Raw genomic sequence first — 16,507 nt, forward strand, 5'->3', positions numbered from 1 at the left:
CATGTCTGTGAATGTCAGAGTTTTATAATGCCGCATGGGACGTGTAGTTCCGCAACAGGTGGAGGGCTGTAGTTTGAAGATCCGTGGTGTAGAGAATCCACACATTTCCTGGTGAACGTTGTAAAGTATGTTTCCTTAAAGCAAATGTTCACCCTTAAGTAAATGTTAGGTTGCCCTGCCTCCCTTTCCCCATCCATCTCTCACAATTAAACATATACAGTATATGCATATTTTTTTGGTCCCCAGTGAGGCCTTTAGCAAATCTGTGCACGCGCAGGTTTCCCCAAATGTCTGCGCACACAATGGTTTTCCCATGTATGTGCAAAGACAGCAATTGTCGAAAGTGGTCTGCCAGGACCCAAAGATATTGAGGCAGATACTGTATATTGTTCTCTTCATTCATCCAATAATATGCAAGCCAATTATTTTGTCTTTTTATTTCTATTGCACAGGTTTGGGTATTCTAAGTGAACACAGTTCCGCCTTATTTGCTATGTTGAACATTTACTTTATATCCAAACATGTATCAGAAGAAACTTCTATTCTTTCAAAGAGGATCCAAAATTAATCACTTAAATTTGTAATTATCACTGATCATAGCAAATATACCATACAGGCTGATTGTATTCATGCCGATAACTGGGCACCTTAAAATGTGAGTGTTTATTTGATATCTTTGGGGACATACTACACAAGGAGAATCTTCATTTTTTCCAAGTGTGTAGTGTTTGTCCCATTGAGAGCTACATACAGCATCACTGGAGATAGAGTAGAAAGGTAGATATTACTTTTTAATTACCTTTAATTTGGGGGTCATCATATTGTGTAAGTGCATTGGAGTGGCACAAGTGGTGGAAAACACTGACAGATGAGAAGTGTAGGAATGAATATTTTTAACACATTGGTGGATAGGACTTTAATAGTTTATTTAGACTTAATTTTCTGGTTTTGTTGTTTAGTGGCAACATAAGTGGTCTTTTGATATACAGTATACCGTAATAATTATATATATACATATATATATATATATATATATATACATATATATATATATATATATATATATATATATATATATATATATATATATATATATATAATTTAAAATATTCTTGAAGGACTATTTTGATTTTTTTTGTACGGTGATAGCACCAAACCTTATTTTGTATTGTTGTTAATAGAAAATCTCTTGCTTAGTATGTGGTTAATGTGTGAGGTGTAAGAAGTTATATTTTTATTTTATAATAGTTTTTGTTATTATTGTCAGTGTCCCCAGAGTACAGATTCCCTCTTACACTCTGTTATGCCGCATACACACGATCGGAAAATCCAACAAGAAAAGTCCGATGTGAGCTTTTGGTCGAAAATTCCGACCGTGTGTAGGCTCCATCGGAATTTTTCTGTCGGAATTTCTGCCAAGAAAAAAATGAGAGCTGGTTCTCAATTTTTCCCACAGGAAAAGTTCTTGGAGTAAATTCCGATTGTCTGTATGCAATTCCGACACGCAAAAAAAAAGCATGCACGCATGCTCGGAATCAAGTCAAAGCATGCTTGGAAGCATTAGACTTAGTTTTTCTCGGCTCGTCGTAGTGTTGTACGTCACTGCATTCTTGACGGTCGGAATTTTGTGTGACCGTGTGTATGCAACACATGTTTGAGCCGAAATTCCATCGGGAAAAAAATCCACGTATTTCTTGACGGATTTTCCGATCATGTGTACGCGGCATAACAGTGTCAATGTGTCAGTGAGACAGGAAATGATGAGAAATCTCTAAAAATGGAAACAAATAACAAAAATATTTTTTTGTATATTCCTGTGACCCCAACTCATTATTATTGTGTCTAAGGCTTAATGTACACTTAGCCTTTGACGCAAAGTGATTTTGCAGCTTTTTGCAGCCGGCGGTCAAAACGTTCCTAAACTGAACATGATTCTTCCTAGTTTAGGAGCGGGAGGTTGAGGGAGATCGAATCTCCCCTAACTGCAGCAGCTCCTAAATGATCCTAAAAGCCTATGGCCCGGATTCACGTAGCACTTACGCCGATGTATCTCGAGATACGCCGCGTAGGTGCACCTATGCGCCGTCGTATCTATGCATCTGGCTTTGAAAGCAAGATACGCCTGTAAATAGGCTTCATCCGACCGACGTAAGTTTCCTACGCCGTCGTATCGTGGGCGCATATTTACGCTGGCCGCAAGGGGCGCTCCTATTGATTTACGGTTTGAATATGCAAATGAGTGAGATACGCCGATTCACGAACGTACTTGCGCCTGGTGCATTAATATACGCGGTTTACGTAAGCCTTATGTCCGGCGTAAAGTTATTCCCCATCTATGAGGCGCAGCTCATGCAAAGGTATGGACCAGGGAACAGCCGTCGTATTTTACGTCGTTTACGTAGTAGTACGTGAATAGGGCTGTGCGTAGGCTACGTTCACGTCGTAGGCATTGATCCGTCGTATCTTAGGGAGTAGTTTTGACGTGATTCTGCGCATGCGCACTGGGATGCGTCCACAGGACGGCGCATGCGCCGTTTGTTCGGCCCATCATTTGCATGGGGTCACGCTTAATTTAAATGGATCACGCCCACTTCCACCTACTTTGAATTAGGCCGGCTTACACCTACGATTTTACGTTATGCCGGCGCAACATTGGGAGCAAGTGCTTTGTGAATACTGTGCTTGCCTCTCTGTGTTACGACAGCATAGCGCATAAATATGCGCCGCTGTCTGTGAATCCGGCCCTTTGTATACATGGAAACATAGGCTTTTATAGAGTTGAGTTTAGGAGCTTTGGCAAAAAATCACCTCAAGCTCCTAAACTCAAGTTTAGAAGCTGTAGTTTACATGATGCCTAGGGGTCAACCAGTTAGCACTTGCTTGGCACATTCAGACTGTCCACCTGCGTCATGTCTCCATCATGAAGTTCTGCATTCAGGGCCGCCATCAGTGGGGTACAGGGCATTACACCTGTAAGGGGCCCGATGGTCCCCAGGACCCCCCCCACCCCCCACTTATCATCTCATGGCAGGAGAGAGGACCCCCGGTTCTCTGCTCCAGGGGGGCTCTGCCTAAAGCTGTGTAAGAGTCCCCAAAATGTGTGATGGCTGCCCTGTCTGCATCTTTTCATCTACTTCATATTGCTGTTGTGGAAATGTATTATTAAGACAAGGTTTATTTTTGTGCATGTTCATGCTTCTTTACCGTATATCAGTAACTTGATAAGTTAGGTTTTCCAATAGGAATCTTTATTTCAAACATTTTTAGATGTGAATGTCGTCCTGATTGGTATTGTTAACTAATTTAATTGAATATCAACATTTTAAAACTTTTGTTCTATGTGTAGTTTTACATGTTTGCTCATTATGTTTACAAGTACACAGTGGCTCTACTTGTTTTTCTCCTTTCTCAGTGTAAGTCCATACTGTCACTGAATATACTCCAAAAGTATTGGGACACCTGCCTTTACACACACATGCACGTTAATGGCATCCCAGTCTTAGTCCGTAGGGTTCAATATTGAGTTGGCCCACCCTTTGTAGCTATAACAGCTTCAACTCTTCTGGTAAGACTGTCTACAAGGTTTAGGAGTGTGTCTATGGGAATGTTTGACGATTCTTCCAGAAGCGTACTTGTGAGGTCAGGCACTGATGTTGGACAAAAAGGTCTGGCTTACAGTTTCTGCTCTAATTCATCCCAAAGATGTTCTATCAGGTTTAGGTCAGGACTGTGTAGGCCAGTCAAGTTCCTCCACCCCCAAACTCATCCATATATTTATGGACCTTGCTTTGTGCACTGGTGTGCAGTCATGTTGGGACAGGAAGGGGCCATCACCAAACTGTTTCCACAAAGTTGGAGGCATTACATTTTCCAAAATGTCTTGGTATGCTGATACCTTTATGGTTACCTTCACTGGAAATAAGGAGCCAGGCCCAACCCCTGAAAAACAACCCCACAGCATAATCCCCCCTCCACCAAATGATTTTGACCAGTTTCTAAAGCAAGGTCCATGAAGACATGACACAGCGAGTTTCGGGTGGAGGAACTTGACTGGCCTGCACAGTCCTGACCACAACCCAATAGAGCACCTTTAGGATGAATTAGAGCAGAGACTGAGAGACAGGCCCTCTTGTTCAACATCAGTGCCTGACCTTACAAATGCACTTCTGTAAGAATGGTTTAAACATTCCCATAGACACACTTCTAAACCTTGTGGACAGCCTTCTCAGAAAAGTTAGGCTGTTATAGGTGCAAAGGGTGTGCCAACTCAGTATTGAATCCTACGGACTAAGATTGGGATGCCATTAAAGTTCCCAATACTTTTGGTAATATAGTTTATATATATCTATCTATAGATATGTGTATGGATATATATCTATAGATAGCTAGATATATTTATTTATTAAATGCACTGCTGTAGGGAACCTAGTTTTTTTTCCACCAGGGACTTTATCTTAACGTCCCTAGGGGACCCTAAAGCATGGTACGTCAATTGGCTTACACAAATAACCATACATTGGCATAGACACTAGATCATATGTTCAGCAGGTTTAGTTAATGAATCATATTGGTTGGTGTCATGTATTTGCCCTTCCAAGTTTGGTATGTACGTAAGACTTCATGAACCAAGTCAGGAAAGGGTGTGTAATCTCTACAGCGTTCAGAATGAGATGCCTGGAGTTAATGGATGATGTTTCTTATTCCTATGTACCTATTTCTAAAGGTTTGCACACATATCACACACTGAAACAGACATGTCAGTGATAGTTGCAGAATTTTATTTTTACACAAGCACATAAAAAGACAGTGATGCTTTAATTACAGGTGTGCAGGAAGAAGCTTGCATTTTGCACCTTTTCCCCGGACACGTAAAGCTTCAGGGTGGAATTACTCGCTTTCTCCTTTCTGCAGGGAAAATGTTAGGTTAGTAAATTGAGTATCATTTGGGATTATTATGTCAATGTGACAATAAAGCAGACAAACATGATATAAAAGAGACCACAAATTGCCTACAAATGTTAAATGTCAGACAGAATTAAAAAGCAGGTTTATATGTGACGTACACTTAAATAATATACATACACTGAGAGAAAAAAAGATCAAAGATAGAGAGAAAGATAGAAGGGGTGAGAGAAAGACATACATATAGATAGATTGATAGAGATAGATAGATATATAGATAGATAGATAGATAGATAGAGAGAGAGAGAGAGAGAGAGAGAGAGAGAGAGAGAGAGAGAGAGAGAGAGAGAGAGATGGATAGATAGATAGATAGATAGATAGATAGATAGATAGATAGATAGATAGATAGATAGATAGATAGATAGATAGAGAGATAGTTAAAAGCATTTGATTGGCCTTGGGACTTTATATGAGGCACAGCACAACCAACCAATAATTACAAAGTAAACACGATTACCAATTTGATAATAGATACAAATCCCATTACAAAGAAAAAAATAATTAAATAATAACCTAGCAAAATATTGCCATGTTTATGTAATTTGGTATTGGGGCTTTGTGGTGGCCCCTTGGGTTTGGACAATATCATTCGCTTATCATCAATTGGATTATATACTTTAAAACAAATGTTTTGCTTTACAGATCTATATAGGCGTGCATCTAGCCCTGAGGAGGTGAACACAGAATCACCTAGGATGAACTTTCCTATTTTATTTTGCTGACATTTAGAATGTATATGGCCAGTAACATCTTGATCAAATATAAAAATATATTAATATGAAACAACTTCAAATCAGCTTGTCATTATTTAATTTATTTTTTATGTAAAAAATGTATTTATTTATTTATGTGTAATTGGTAATCATGTTTACTTTGTAATTATTGTTTAATTGTGCTGCACCTCATATAATGTCCAGGGCCAATCAAATGCTTTGATAGACAAGTTTATAGGGATGGAGACACCCCACTGTGTCTTTTGAATCACATTTTATTTTATAGATATATTGAATAGGTGATTCTTACCTTTCCACTGATGTCTCGGCTCTTGGCTCTGAGCTTGTTCACCTGGGACTCAGCAATATCAGCTCTTTCCTCGGCTTCTTCCAACTCATGTTGGACTTTCCTGAAGCGGGTCAGGTGCACATTGGCTTGTTCCTCCTTCAAACAAATGATTGACACAGGTCAGTGATACAGTATTACCTGCCAGAATTTTATATAAGGCATTTCTTGCTTGCTTGGTTGTGTACAGAAAGCACACTTTTTCCATTAGTGTCATTGTAGAGTAGAAGGTACAGACATGGGAATGTGCACTAAACTTCATAAACTGTTCTGTGCTGCTAAAAGAGAAAAATAACCCAAAAGTGAATCCTTAATTAAATCTTCAAACTGAGGAACCTAAGTGTATGAGGTGCGAGTGTCAAAGGACATTCCTTAACCACTTCAGCCCTGGACCATTTCGCTGGTCAAAGACCAGGCCACTTTTTGCGATTTGGCACTGCGTTGGTTTAACTGACAATTGCGCGGTCATGCAACGTGGGTCCCAAACAAAATTGACGTCCTTTTTTTTCTCCACAAATAGAGTTTTCTTTTGGTGGTATTTGATCACCTCTGCGTTTTTTATTTTTTGCGCTATAAACAAAAATAGAGCGACAATTTTGAAAAATATTCTATATTTTTTACTTTTTGCTATAATAAATATCCCCAGAAAAGGTATAAAAAAATGTTTTCCTTCAGTTTAGGCCGATATGTATTCTTCTACATATTTTTGGTAAAAAAAAATCGCAATAATCGTTTATTGATCGGTTTGCGCAAAAGTTATACCATCTACAAAATAGGGGATAGTTTTATGGCATTTTTATTAATATTTTTTTTTTTTACTATTAATGGCAGCGATCAGCGATTTTTATTGTGACTGCGACATTATGGCGGACACATCAGACACTTTTGACACATTTTTCAGACTCACAGCGAAGACGGAAGGGTCACAAATGCGCCAGCGGCGGCACGCGCGTGACCACACGGCGGCATCTTTAAGGGGACGTACCTGTACGCCCTTACGCCTGTCCATGCCATTCTGCCGACGTAAAAAGTCGTGAGATGGTCCTTAAGCGGTTAAGGAATGCAAGCTCACTGGTGACTGTGTACTGATCAACTTACAGATTCCTCAGCTTGTCTTTTGTAGGCTTTGACCTTCAGCTGGAGTTTGTCCACCAGATCCTGGAGTCTCAAGACATTTTTCTTGTCCTCTTCACTCTAAGAAAACAAATGCAAGTATATGGTTCTAAGATTTCTTTCCACATATGTAGAGCCCTGATTGTTCACAATTGAAATGTCAGACTAAAAACGATCCCCTCTTTACTCTACATTAAACTAGCAAAAATAAATCTGGAATCTTCCTAATATACCTGGTAAGATAACTCTTTAACTCTTCTCTCATACTTGCGAACTCCCTTGATGGCTTCTGTTCCACGTTTCTGCTCAGCATCAAGTTCATTTTCCAGCTCACGCACCTTTAAAACACAGAGTTTTAATGTTAGTAGCTAAGAGCATTGTGTACAAAGCAGGGGAAGGTTAAGAAAAGCAACAGTATACTACTGAATATTCTAGGTCAATACTACAAAATGATGGGTTGGTAAATAGATTGAAAGGTGTACAGATGTTTGAGGTCCTGTAAAAAAGTGTAGAGAATGATTTGGGTTGCAACTCAAAATAAGAAAAGGCTCTTTACAATTTTAAACTGAATTCCAGGCTAAACAAAAAAAAGTCACACAATGGGGTTTGGGAAGTGATCAAGTTGTATTGCTTAAATCACCAAAATCAGAACTGCAAAAGCATCTTCTCTCCCAATTCCATGATTTAATTTCTCCAACTAGGCTCTTATGTCTGGTGTCTCAGGAATGGATGAAAAGAAAAAACAATCCTTAGACAGTTAAAACATCCCCCATATATGAATTTAAATATGTTATTAACATTTTGCTTTGCATGTAGCTTTGTAACATAATTTAGATTTACTGACCCTGGACTCCAGTTTCTGGAGTTGCTTCTTGCCACCCTTCATTGCCAACTGTTCTGCTTCATCCAAACGATGCTGCAGGTCCTTCACTGTTTGTTCAAGGTTCTTCTTCATTCTTTCCAAGTGGGCGCTGGTGTCCTGCTCCTTCTTCAACTCTTCTGCCATCACAGAAGCCTTTAGGCATACATTAAAATATTTACATTGTTTTTGCTCCTAAAGATGTCTGTCAACTTAACTAATTATGCTGTTTGTATATTTTCACAGCACACTGCAATACATACATCAGTGATGGCCTTCTTGGCTTTTTCCTCAGCATTTCGGGCCTCTTGCACAGCTTCCTCAACTTCATTCTGCAGCTGACTCATATCACTCTCTAACTTCTTCTTGGTGTTGATGAGGCTTGTGTTCTAAGGAGAAAAAAATAAATTGTCTGTACTCCTGACCCATATGATGTCTAGGCTACAAATATGACGTTCTATAGCCTTGAATCTTAAAGGTTGAATAATACGGATTACAATTATATCCCTTCCATTCTTTTACTCCTTTAAAGCACCACTATGTTCCTCCCTCATAAATAGTTCAAACACATAGATTCACCATAACCACCTTTATTTGATGACCTTTCAGTCGAGAATAGCTATGTTCTACCTATAGGCCATTTCTGCTGAGGGAGACCTGGCCTGCAGCAACTTTTGCAATTATTTTATTTCCTCCCAGTCCCACCTGACCTTCACCTTGGTTATATTCTGCCATTTCAGCACCTTTACTGCCCTAATGACAATCAGCGGCTGAAACCAGGTCCTCACAGACACAATACTCTTTGCTATCAAGAAGGCTATAATCATAAATCTGCGGGTGTCTCTCTACTGGCCTGGATTAATGCTGAGGGTACCCTTTCAGCATCACAATCATATATGTCACCTGAGTCATCCCTGTAGAAAAATCCCAAACTTAATGAAGTTTATAAACATCCAGACTCTAGTTAGTGGATAGTGGACCCACAGGGGCACAGTACTCCTTCAAGCTATAAAGGCTCAAACTACTAAACTGGAAGAAAACCAATGCTTCCACCTTATTGTAGGTATTCTGCCAGTTTAAAGCAAAACTTCCTAAATTAAAATTCATCTACACCAGATGAGCATACCTAATGAATTCCACAAAATATGGTACTTATGGCTTGACTCCCTTGAAACACAAAATGCCCGATGTGTCTTCTTTACATATATCCGTGTAGACCATTACAGAAATACCCATGTATTTGTCCTAGGGCTTTTGTATTTTTGATATATATCAACTGTGGATGGGGGGGGGGGGGTAGGTATGAATGTTGTGTGTGTGGTTGTGTGAATGTTGTCTACATTTATGCCTTTTGGTTCCTGTTAAACTAAGTCTTGAGTAACCCACCTTTTTCTTTGTTACATATCACATGGCTCTGAATCATTTTTGTTACTGGTTGTTATGCAAAAATAGCATAAATTATGTATGCATATTCCTACCTGGGAGTGCAGGAGCTGAACTCTTTCACTTGCATCCAGGAGTTCCTGCTCAGCCACCTTGCGAGATCTTTCTGTCTGTTCTAGAGCACTCCTGGTTTCCTCAATCTCAGCCTGCTGTAGGTTGTTCCTGCGTTCCACCACAGCCACCTGTTCTTTCAGGTCTTCCTGGCTCCTCAGGGCATCATCCAGCTGCAGCTGGCTGTCCTAGAATTCAAAATTCACATTCTATGTAAGCTATATATCAACTGGTTGTTTTAACCTGATATTTTCAAGTGCTTTCTAATGTTTACCTTGAGTTGGGCTTGTACATTCCTGAGCTGTTTCTGGGTCTCAGCAGCTTGCCGGTTGGCATGGCTCAATTGGATTTCCAACTCATTCAGGTCACCTTCCATCTTCTTCTTAAGTCTCAGAGCATCGTTCCTGCTTCTGATTTCTGACTCCAGTGTGCTCTGCATGGTGTCAATAATTCTCTGGCTGTTCCTCTTCAACTGTTCGAGCTCCTCATCTTTCTCTGCAATTTTCCTGTCTACCTCAGATTTCAACTGGTTCAATTCAAGCTGGATGCGAAGGATCTTAGATTCTTCATGTTCCAGAGAACCCTGGTTAAGCATATGCAGGATTAATACAAAAATAACTAAATTAAGCCTTTTTTTCTGGCAACATTGGAGGTTTCTATACCTCAGCTTCTTCTAAAGCTCCTTGCAAGTCGCTCTTTTCCTGTTCCACCAATTTCTTGGCCTTTTCCAGCTCGTGTACAGTCTTTCCAGCCTCACCAATTTGTTCAGTTAGATCTGAGATCTCCTCTGGTTAGAGATAAGTAATGTGGTTACTTTCTGTTTCAAAGAGTTTTTTTGTTGTTTCAAGAAAGTATAAAGAGTGACAATATAGGATATATACAAATGTAATCACAAAAGACAAAGGATTCCATTAGCAGTGTCAATAGGATAAAGAATTTGCATCAGCCTCAAAGAAGGAGTGCATTTGAAGTTCAGGAGTAAAAAACAGTAGCCTTTAGTGTAGTCCCACGTCTTGGGGAACAGAATTAAAATAATGTGATTATTTTCTCATGATTTTCAAATTATTTGAAGCTAGCTTTGTACAGAATTTCAAAAGATCTTCACTATCACCACCTCAAGACTTTTCAGGAAACCATTTTAATTCCAAAATAACGTGCATAATTATTATCTGTATAACCAGAGTTTTCGGACTTCTAATAACTTTCATGGGCATTGCAAGGCTAATATTTGCAATTCTTTGCTGTCTTGTGTATAAATGTGTGATTATTAGAAACATTATTGTTACATGCCCGAAAAAAAACCCATAAATCTGTTATTTAAGGTCCTTACGTTGCAAGTTCTTGTTTTCTCGTTTGAGAGTTTCAAGCTGATCCAAAGATTCCTCATAGGCATTTTTCATCTTGAAAATCTCTGTGCTCATTGAGCGAGCATCCTTTAGAGCTGATTCTAGTTCTGCCTGGCCCTCTTCATACTTCTGTTTCCATTCTGCCAGAACCTGTTTAGTTTAAATAAATATATTCAGATGAATCTAAACATTTAGAGGTGTATAAAATACAGAACCGGTCTCACCTTATAGTCTTTATTACCTTGTCAAAGTTCCTCTGCTTCTTATCCAGAGCTGCAGCTGCACTGTTTGCTCTCTCCACATCAACCATAAGATCCTCAACTTCAGCTTGTAGCCTCTGTTTGGTCTTTTCTAGGGAGGCACATTTGGAGTTCACAGCCTCAACTTGCTCCTCAGCATCCTGGAGACGCTGAGCGAGTTTCTTTCTGTACGTAAGGAGTGGGAAAGTCTGTTTAAAAATCAAATACATATATCAACCTTTTGTTTTGGAAAGTTTATTACAGCACAAGCATACTTGGCCTCTTCCAGTTCCTCTGTGCGTTGAATGGCATCAGTCTCATATTTGGTTCTCCATTGTGCAACCTCACTGTTAGCCTTGGACAAAGCTCTCTGAAGCTCAGCCTTTGCCTCCTGTTCCTCTTCATATTGCTCACGGAGCAAGTCACAGTCATGGCGGGATGATTGCAGGGCATGGGCAAGGGCATTCTTGGCCTGTAAACACATATCCATTTATGTTGTGATACTAGAAATATGTTTTTCTCATTTTGAGGTAAGAAGTCTTAGTAATTAAGCATTCAACCCTCACTGTTTTGGGGGACTCCATTAATACTAAAGTGTTTACATTACCTTGGTTTCTTCCTCTAGTTGTCTTCTTAGTTCCTCAGTCTGTTGAGTGAATGCCTGCTTTCCTCTGCTCAACTGAGTAACGAGTGATTCCTTCTCTTCAAGTTGCCGGGACAGCTCACCTTGAAAAAAAAATGTTTTATTTAATTTATTATTATTAGACTATAATATTATATATTTAGTAATCCCACATAGTTATAATAGCTAAAAAAGTTTATACTGTATATTATATACAGTATATCAACGTGTTTAACTAATTGACAACAAACGGCAGTAGCAGAGATGATCATCATTCTTTAGCAGCATAAAAAATGTAGGACTGAGATTTGTACCATTTTCAGTTTGCAAACGGGCTCTCTGGGCTGTGAGGTCATTGATAACACGCTGGTGCTCATCATCTTTGGTCTTGATTTCACTGAGCTGATCCTCAAGAACACGACTCACTTTCTCAAGGTTGGCCTGGGGGGGGGGGGGGCAACATTTATTGTTGATGAACAAGTTGGATTGATTTATTATAGAAATATAGCTTTGTTTTCTAATGATATTCCTCATACCTTTGATTTTGAGATATTCTCCAAGTTGCTAGCAAGGTCATCAATTTCCATCTTTAGCTCACTCTTCTCCTTCTCCAGTTTCTGTTTAACTCTCTGGAGATTGTCAATCTGTTCTCCAAGTTCAGCCACACTGTCAGCATGCTTCTTGCGCAAGGCAGCAGAGGTAGCTTCATGATGAAGGGTGGATTCTTCCAGATCACGTCTCAGTTTTTGGAACTCAGCCTCACGTTTTTTGTTGAGCTCAATCTGAGCAGAAGTGGCACCACCAGCCTCTTCAAGTCTCTCGCTGATTTCTTCAAGTTCTCTGGACAAGTCAGCCCTCTGTTTCTCAACCCTGGCACGAGCAGCACGCTCTGCTTCTATCTCCTCTTCAACTTCCTCAATACGGGCCTTATAAAATAACATTTGGTTATTACAGTCAATCGTTTACTGATTGCTAGAAAAATATACTATTGTGTTTTCCACAGTGAATCTACCTGAAGTTCCTTGATCTTTTTCTGCAGTTGAGATGCCAAGGATTGCTCATCCTCAATTTTTCCTTGTAGCTGGCTTATTTCAAAGTCTTTTCTGCATTTGAAAAGTAATATTAATCACACAAAAATGACTTATGTTAATAAAACAGGCTTCTAAAAGAATTTAAATATTAAGACTAACTTTTTAATTTTTTCCTCAGCTTGCTGCTTCTCATTCTCAAGATCCATTATGGTTTCTTGGGCCAATTTCAGATCTCCTTCAAGCTTTCTCTTGGCTCTCTCAAGGTCAAGACGAAGTTTCTTCTCTTGCTCCAGGGAACCTTCCAGCTGTTCAGATTGAATATTTACAAATGAGTGAAAATGCCATTAAATTAACCACTGAACAAATAGTTGTATAATTGTAGAGTAATGCACTCACGTCATCCACTTGCTGTTCCAGCTTAGTTTTAGCTTTGGTCAAAGTATTGACTTTGTCTTCTTCTGCTTGAAGGTCATCAAGAGTCTGTTGGTGTGCCTCCTGGAGAGCTTTCTTCTCTTTGGAAATCTTTGCAATGTTTTCATCCAGTCCAGCCATTTCCTCAGTCAGGTTTTTAACCTAGACAAAAAAGGTATTAAAATAGATGTGTACTTTGAATGTAGAAGTAACTTGGTAAGAACCAGTGTAAGGTCTCCCACCTTATTTTCTGTGGCATGCTTCTCCTTCTCGACTTTGGCCAAGGTCAGCTCTAAGTCATCAATGTCCTTCTTCAGCTCAGAGCATTCATCTTCCAATTTCCTCTTCTTAGCAGTTAACTCTGCATTACTCTCCTCCTCATCTTCAAGCCTTTCTGTGACCTCCTTGATCTTAGCCTCTAACTGAATCTTATTTTTAATCAGACCTTCACATCTTTCCTCTGCATCATTTAGGTTTTCACCTTCCTATATGAAATTTAATATAAATATCAAAACAATGCATTAATATGAACCTCATTCACATGTAAATATTAAGGTTCTTTTATGTGGTTATGTTGTGCATCCTACCGATTGCACTTGAAGCAGCAAGTCATTTTTTTCTTGCATCATGACAACCATTTTCTCTTCTAGCTCTTTCTTTCTTGCGTCTGATTTAATCAGTGCTGCCTTGGTCTTTTCAAACTCTTCTTTCATATTAGCCATCTCCTTTTCAGTCTCGGCACTCTTCAGAAGAGGCTTAATTTTAAAATACAGCTTCATCCATGGCCAGTGCTTGACATTCATGAATGATCTGACATTGTACTGGATGACAAATATAGCATCTCTGGAAAAAGTAACACAAATGTATTAATATACTTTTTTTCTAAATTACACCTGGAAAAAGAACAACCCACAATAACAGTTAAAGTTGCAAAAAGAGAATAGAAGACTGAAATCTAATCAATTCAGTGCAGCTATCCATATATCAGGAAGTTGGACAACTCCTACCATTCGGTTCTGTAAATTCACACCCAGGGCCAGATTCACATACAAATACGTTACGCTGCGGCGGCGTAACGTATCCCATTTACGTTACACCGCCGCAAGTTTACAGCGTAAGTGCCTGATTCACAAAGCACTTACCTGTAAACTTGCGGCGGTGTAACGTAAATCCGCTCGGCGCAAGTTCGCCTAATTCAAATGGGGCAGGCACCATTTAAATTAGGCGCATTCCCGCGCCGAATGTACTGCGCATGCTCCGTCCGTAAAATTACCGACGTGCATTGCGCTAAATGACGTCGCCATTCACGGATGACTTACGCAAACGACGTGAAATTAAAAATTTTGACGCGGGAACGACGGCCATACTTAACATTGGCTAGGCCACCTAGAGGGCACCCTTAGTTTTACACCGCATATCTCTACGGAAACAACGTAAATTTAGAGCGACGGGCAAAGCGGACGTTCGTGAATCGGCGTAACTAGTCATTTGCATATTCTACGGCGACCGCAATGGAATCGCCACCTAGCGGCCGGCCTAGAATTGCAGCCTAAAATCCAACGGTGTAAGTCAATTACACCTGTCGGATCTTAGGGCTATCTATGCGTAACTGATTCTATGAATCGGCCGCATAGATACGACAATCGTATCTCAGAGATACGACGGCGTATCAGGAGATACGCCGTCGTATCTCTTTTGTGAATCTGGCCCCCAGTGCCTAATGTTGCTGGGTTTTTTCTTTTCTATTGTAGCTACTCTATTCAGACGGTTCCAAGTGCTTTAAAATTGCCAGGACTGACTGTTTCTAAATTTTTGATAACCTGTCCAATATTGATGTATGTTTTGCTATTATTTCAGTTAGAGAAGCAGTAAAGTATTGTTTCACTGGTAAGGTAAGAAATGATCATAGATCAGCAAAAGCACCACCTTTTTTAAAAGTACATGGTTGAAACCTGTTGTAGAAAGGAGGTTATTATGTGGTTGAGGCTTAGTTGAAGGCATAAAAAAACATGAAACCAGTGAGGGATGAAAAGCAAAGATAGGGTCACACAAATAAGAAGGCCAAGATAAGAAGATTTTTTTGTGGGTGTAATACAGACTGTCACAGCATCCTAACCTTCTTTCCATCATCTTTTTGAATTCCACTCTCATCAAGAAACCTCGGCATTGAGCCTGAGTGCGAGTAATGAGTTGGGCCAACTTATCGTCTCTCATTTCTTCAAGGACACCCAAAAGACCTGCTTTAAAGAACACCTGTTGAGGAGAAAATTTAGCAATTTATTCTCCCTTATGTCAGTTCTTTATTGTACAAATATACTATTATGAGCTCCTACCTTTGTGTGTCCAAATCTGTACTGGGTGTGGTCAACATCTATGGAGCCCAGAAGTTTCTCAGAGGCCTTCTTACTGTCAATAAACTCCCCACCAGGAACAGCACTCGCATTTAATATCTTGTAACTGTATTAAAAGAAGATTCAAGTATCCAGTCGTCATCTAATTTTAGTGTGTTTATTATTATTGCCAACACATTTGACCTCTGCATACCGTTGTTTAAAATCGCCGTACAGAATTCTGCTAGGGAAACCTTTTCTGCAGATTCTGATGCCCTCAAGCACACCATTACACCGGAGTTGGTGGATGATCAGATGATTCTCCATGGTACCTAGTAAACAAAATAACAACTACTAAAGATATACAACAAGCTTTTAACTCAACATTTCTTGAAAAGTTGGTGCCCACCACTGCTGGAACATGTATTCACTTTGAATGGCAAACAGCTTAAAGACTATATACAGAAATTGTAGAGACCACATACGAGGATACTTCTGTTTCACAGTCTAATCCCTCCATTGTCTGAACGCTGTCAATCTACAATCTACAGAAATGTCCAGTAGCAGCTATCAGGTGAAAATATTCATTTGAGAATCAAATAGCAGCATTAAACGGTAAAAAAACAAAACATATAACTGCCATAGTGATAGATTCAGCTGAGTACAGTGTAACACTGCGTTCAATAATTTTTCCTGTGTTTTATTTTTTACCTGGAGTTTTTGTCTCGTTGGGGATCAGACAACGCACAAAGTGAGGATGAGTGCTTCTCAAGTTAGTCATCAGCTTGTTCAGATTTTCCTGTAGAAGAATGAGAAGAAGATTGGTACCCAATACCAGAAAACAGTCAGGGTTATAATACTTTGTAAGACACATAATATTTTTATATTACTATTATTAGTCTTTCCAAGTAGCATGTAAAAGAACTGTTAGGCCTCGTACACATGACCGAGTTTCTCAGCAAAAACCAGCAAGAAACTTGCTGGGAGAATTTTTTTTGCCGAGGAAACCGGTCGTGTGTACATTTTCGTTGAGGAAACTGT

General features: G+C 39.5%; 1 protein-coding gene across 2 annotated transcripts in view; it reads right to left on the reverse strand.

Annotated features, from left to right (window-relative positions):
• Positions 1-4,757: 4,757 nt before the first annotated feature.
• LOC120914070 (myosin-1B-like) overlaps positions 4,758-16,507 on the reverse strand; it is a 32,995-nt gene continuing 21,245 nt past the window's right edge. For both annotated transcript variants that reach the window (XM_040324522.1, XM_040324523.1), the window contains 24 exons: positions 16,178-16,265; positions 15,681-15,798; positions 15,470-15,593; positions 15,253-15,389; positions 13,724-13,979; positions 13,379-13,621; positions 13,122-13,298; positions 12,885-13,030; positions 12,707-12,797; positions 12,231-12,620; positions 12,009-12,135; positions 11,680-11,798; positions 11,348-11,544; positions 11,075-11,258; positions 10,818-10,983; positions 10,150-10,274; positions 9,762-10,070; positions 9,472-9,675; positions 8,257-8,382; positions 7,979-8,149; positions 7,368-7,472; positions 7,120-7,215; positions 5,986-6,120; positions 4,758-4,905 (listed from right to left, as the gene is read on the reverse strand). In XM_040324522.1, coding sequence (XP_040180456.1) covers positions 4,888-4,905; positions 5,986-6,120; positions 7,120-7,215; positions 7,368-7,472; positions 7,979-8,149; positions 8,257-8,382; positions 9,472-9,675; positions 9,762-10,070; positions 10,150-10,274; positions 10,818-10,983; positions 11,075-11,258; positions 11,348-11,544; positions 11,680-11,798; positions 12,009-12,135; positions 12,231-12,620; positions 12,707-12,797; positions 12,885-13,030; positions 13,122-13,298; positions 13,379-13,621; positions 13,724-13,979; positions 15,253-15,389; positions 15,470-15,593; positions 15,681-15,798; positions 16,178-16,265 — 3,852 coding nt within the window. In that variant the 3' untranslated portion in view covers positions 4,758-4,887. The remainder of the gene's footprint in view (positions 4,906-5,985; positions 6,121-7,119; positions 7,216-7,367; positions 7,473-7,978; positions 8,150-8,256; positions 8,383-9,471; positions 9,676-9,761; positions 10,071-10,149; positions 10,275-10,817; positions 10,984-11,074; positions 11,259-11,347; positions 11,545-11,679; positions 11,799-12,008; positions 12,136-12,230; positions 12,621-12,706; positions 12,798-12,884; positions 13,031-13,121; positions 13,299-13,378; positions 13,622-13,723; positions 13,980-15,252; positions 15,390-15,469; positions 15,594-15,680; positions 15,799-16,177; positions 16,266-16,507) is intronic.

This window comes from Rana temporaria, chromosome 9 (genome assembly GCF_905171775.1).
Source record: "Rana temporaria chromosome 9, aRanTem1.1, whole genome shotgun sequence".
In the NCBI taxonomy this organism is placed as follows: Eukaryota; Metazoa; Chordata; class Amphibia; order Anura; family Ranidae; genus Rana; species Rana temporaria.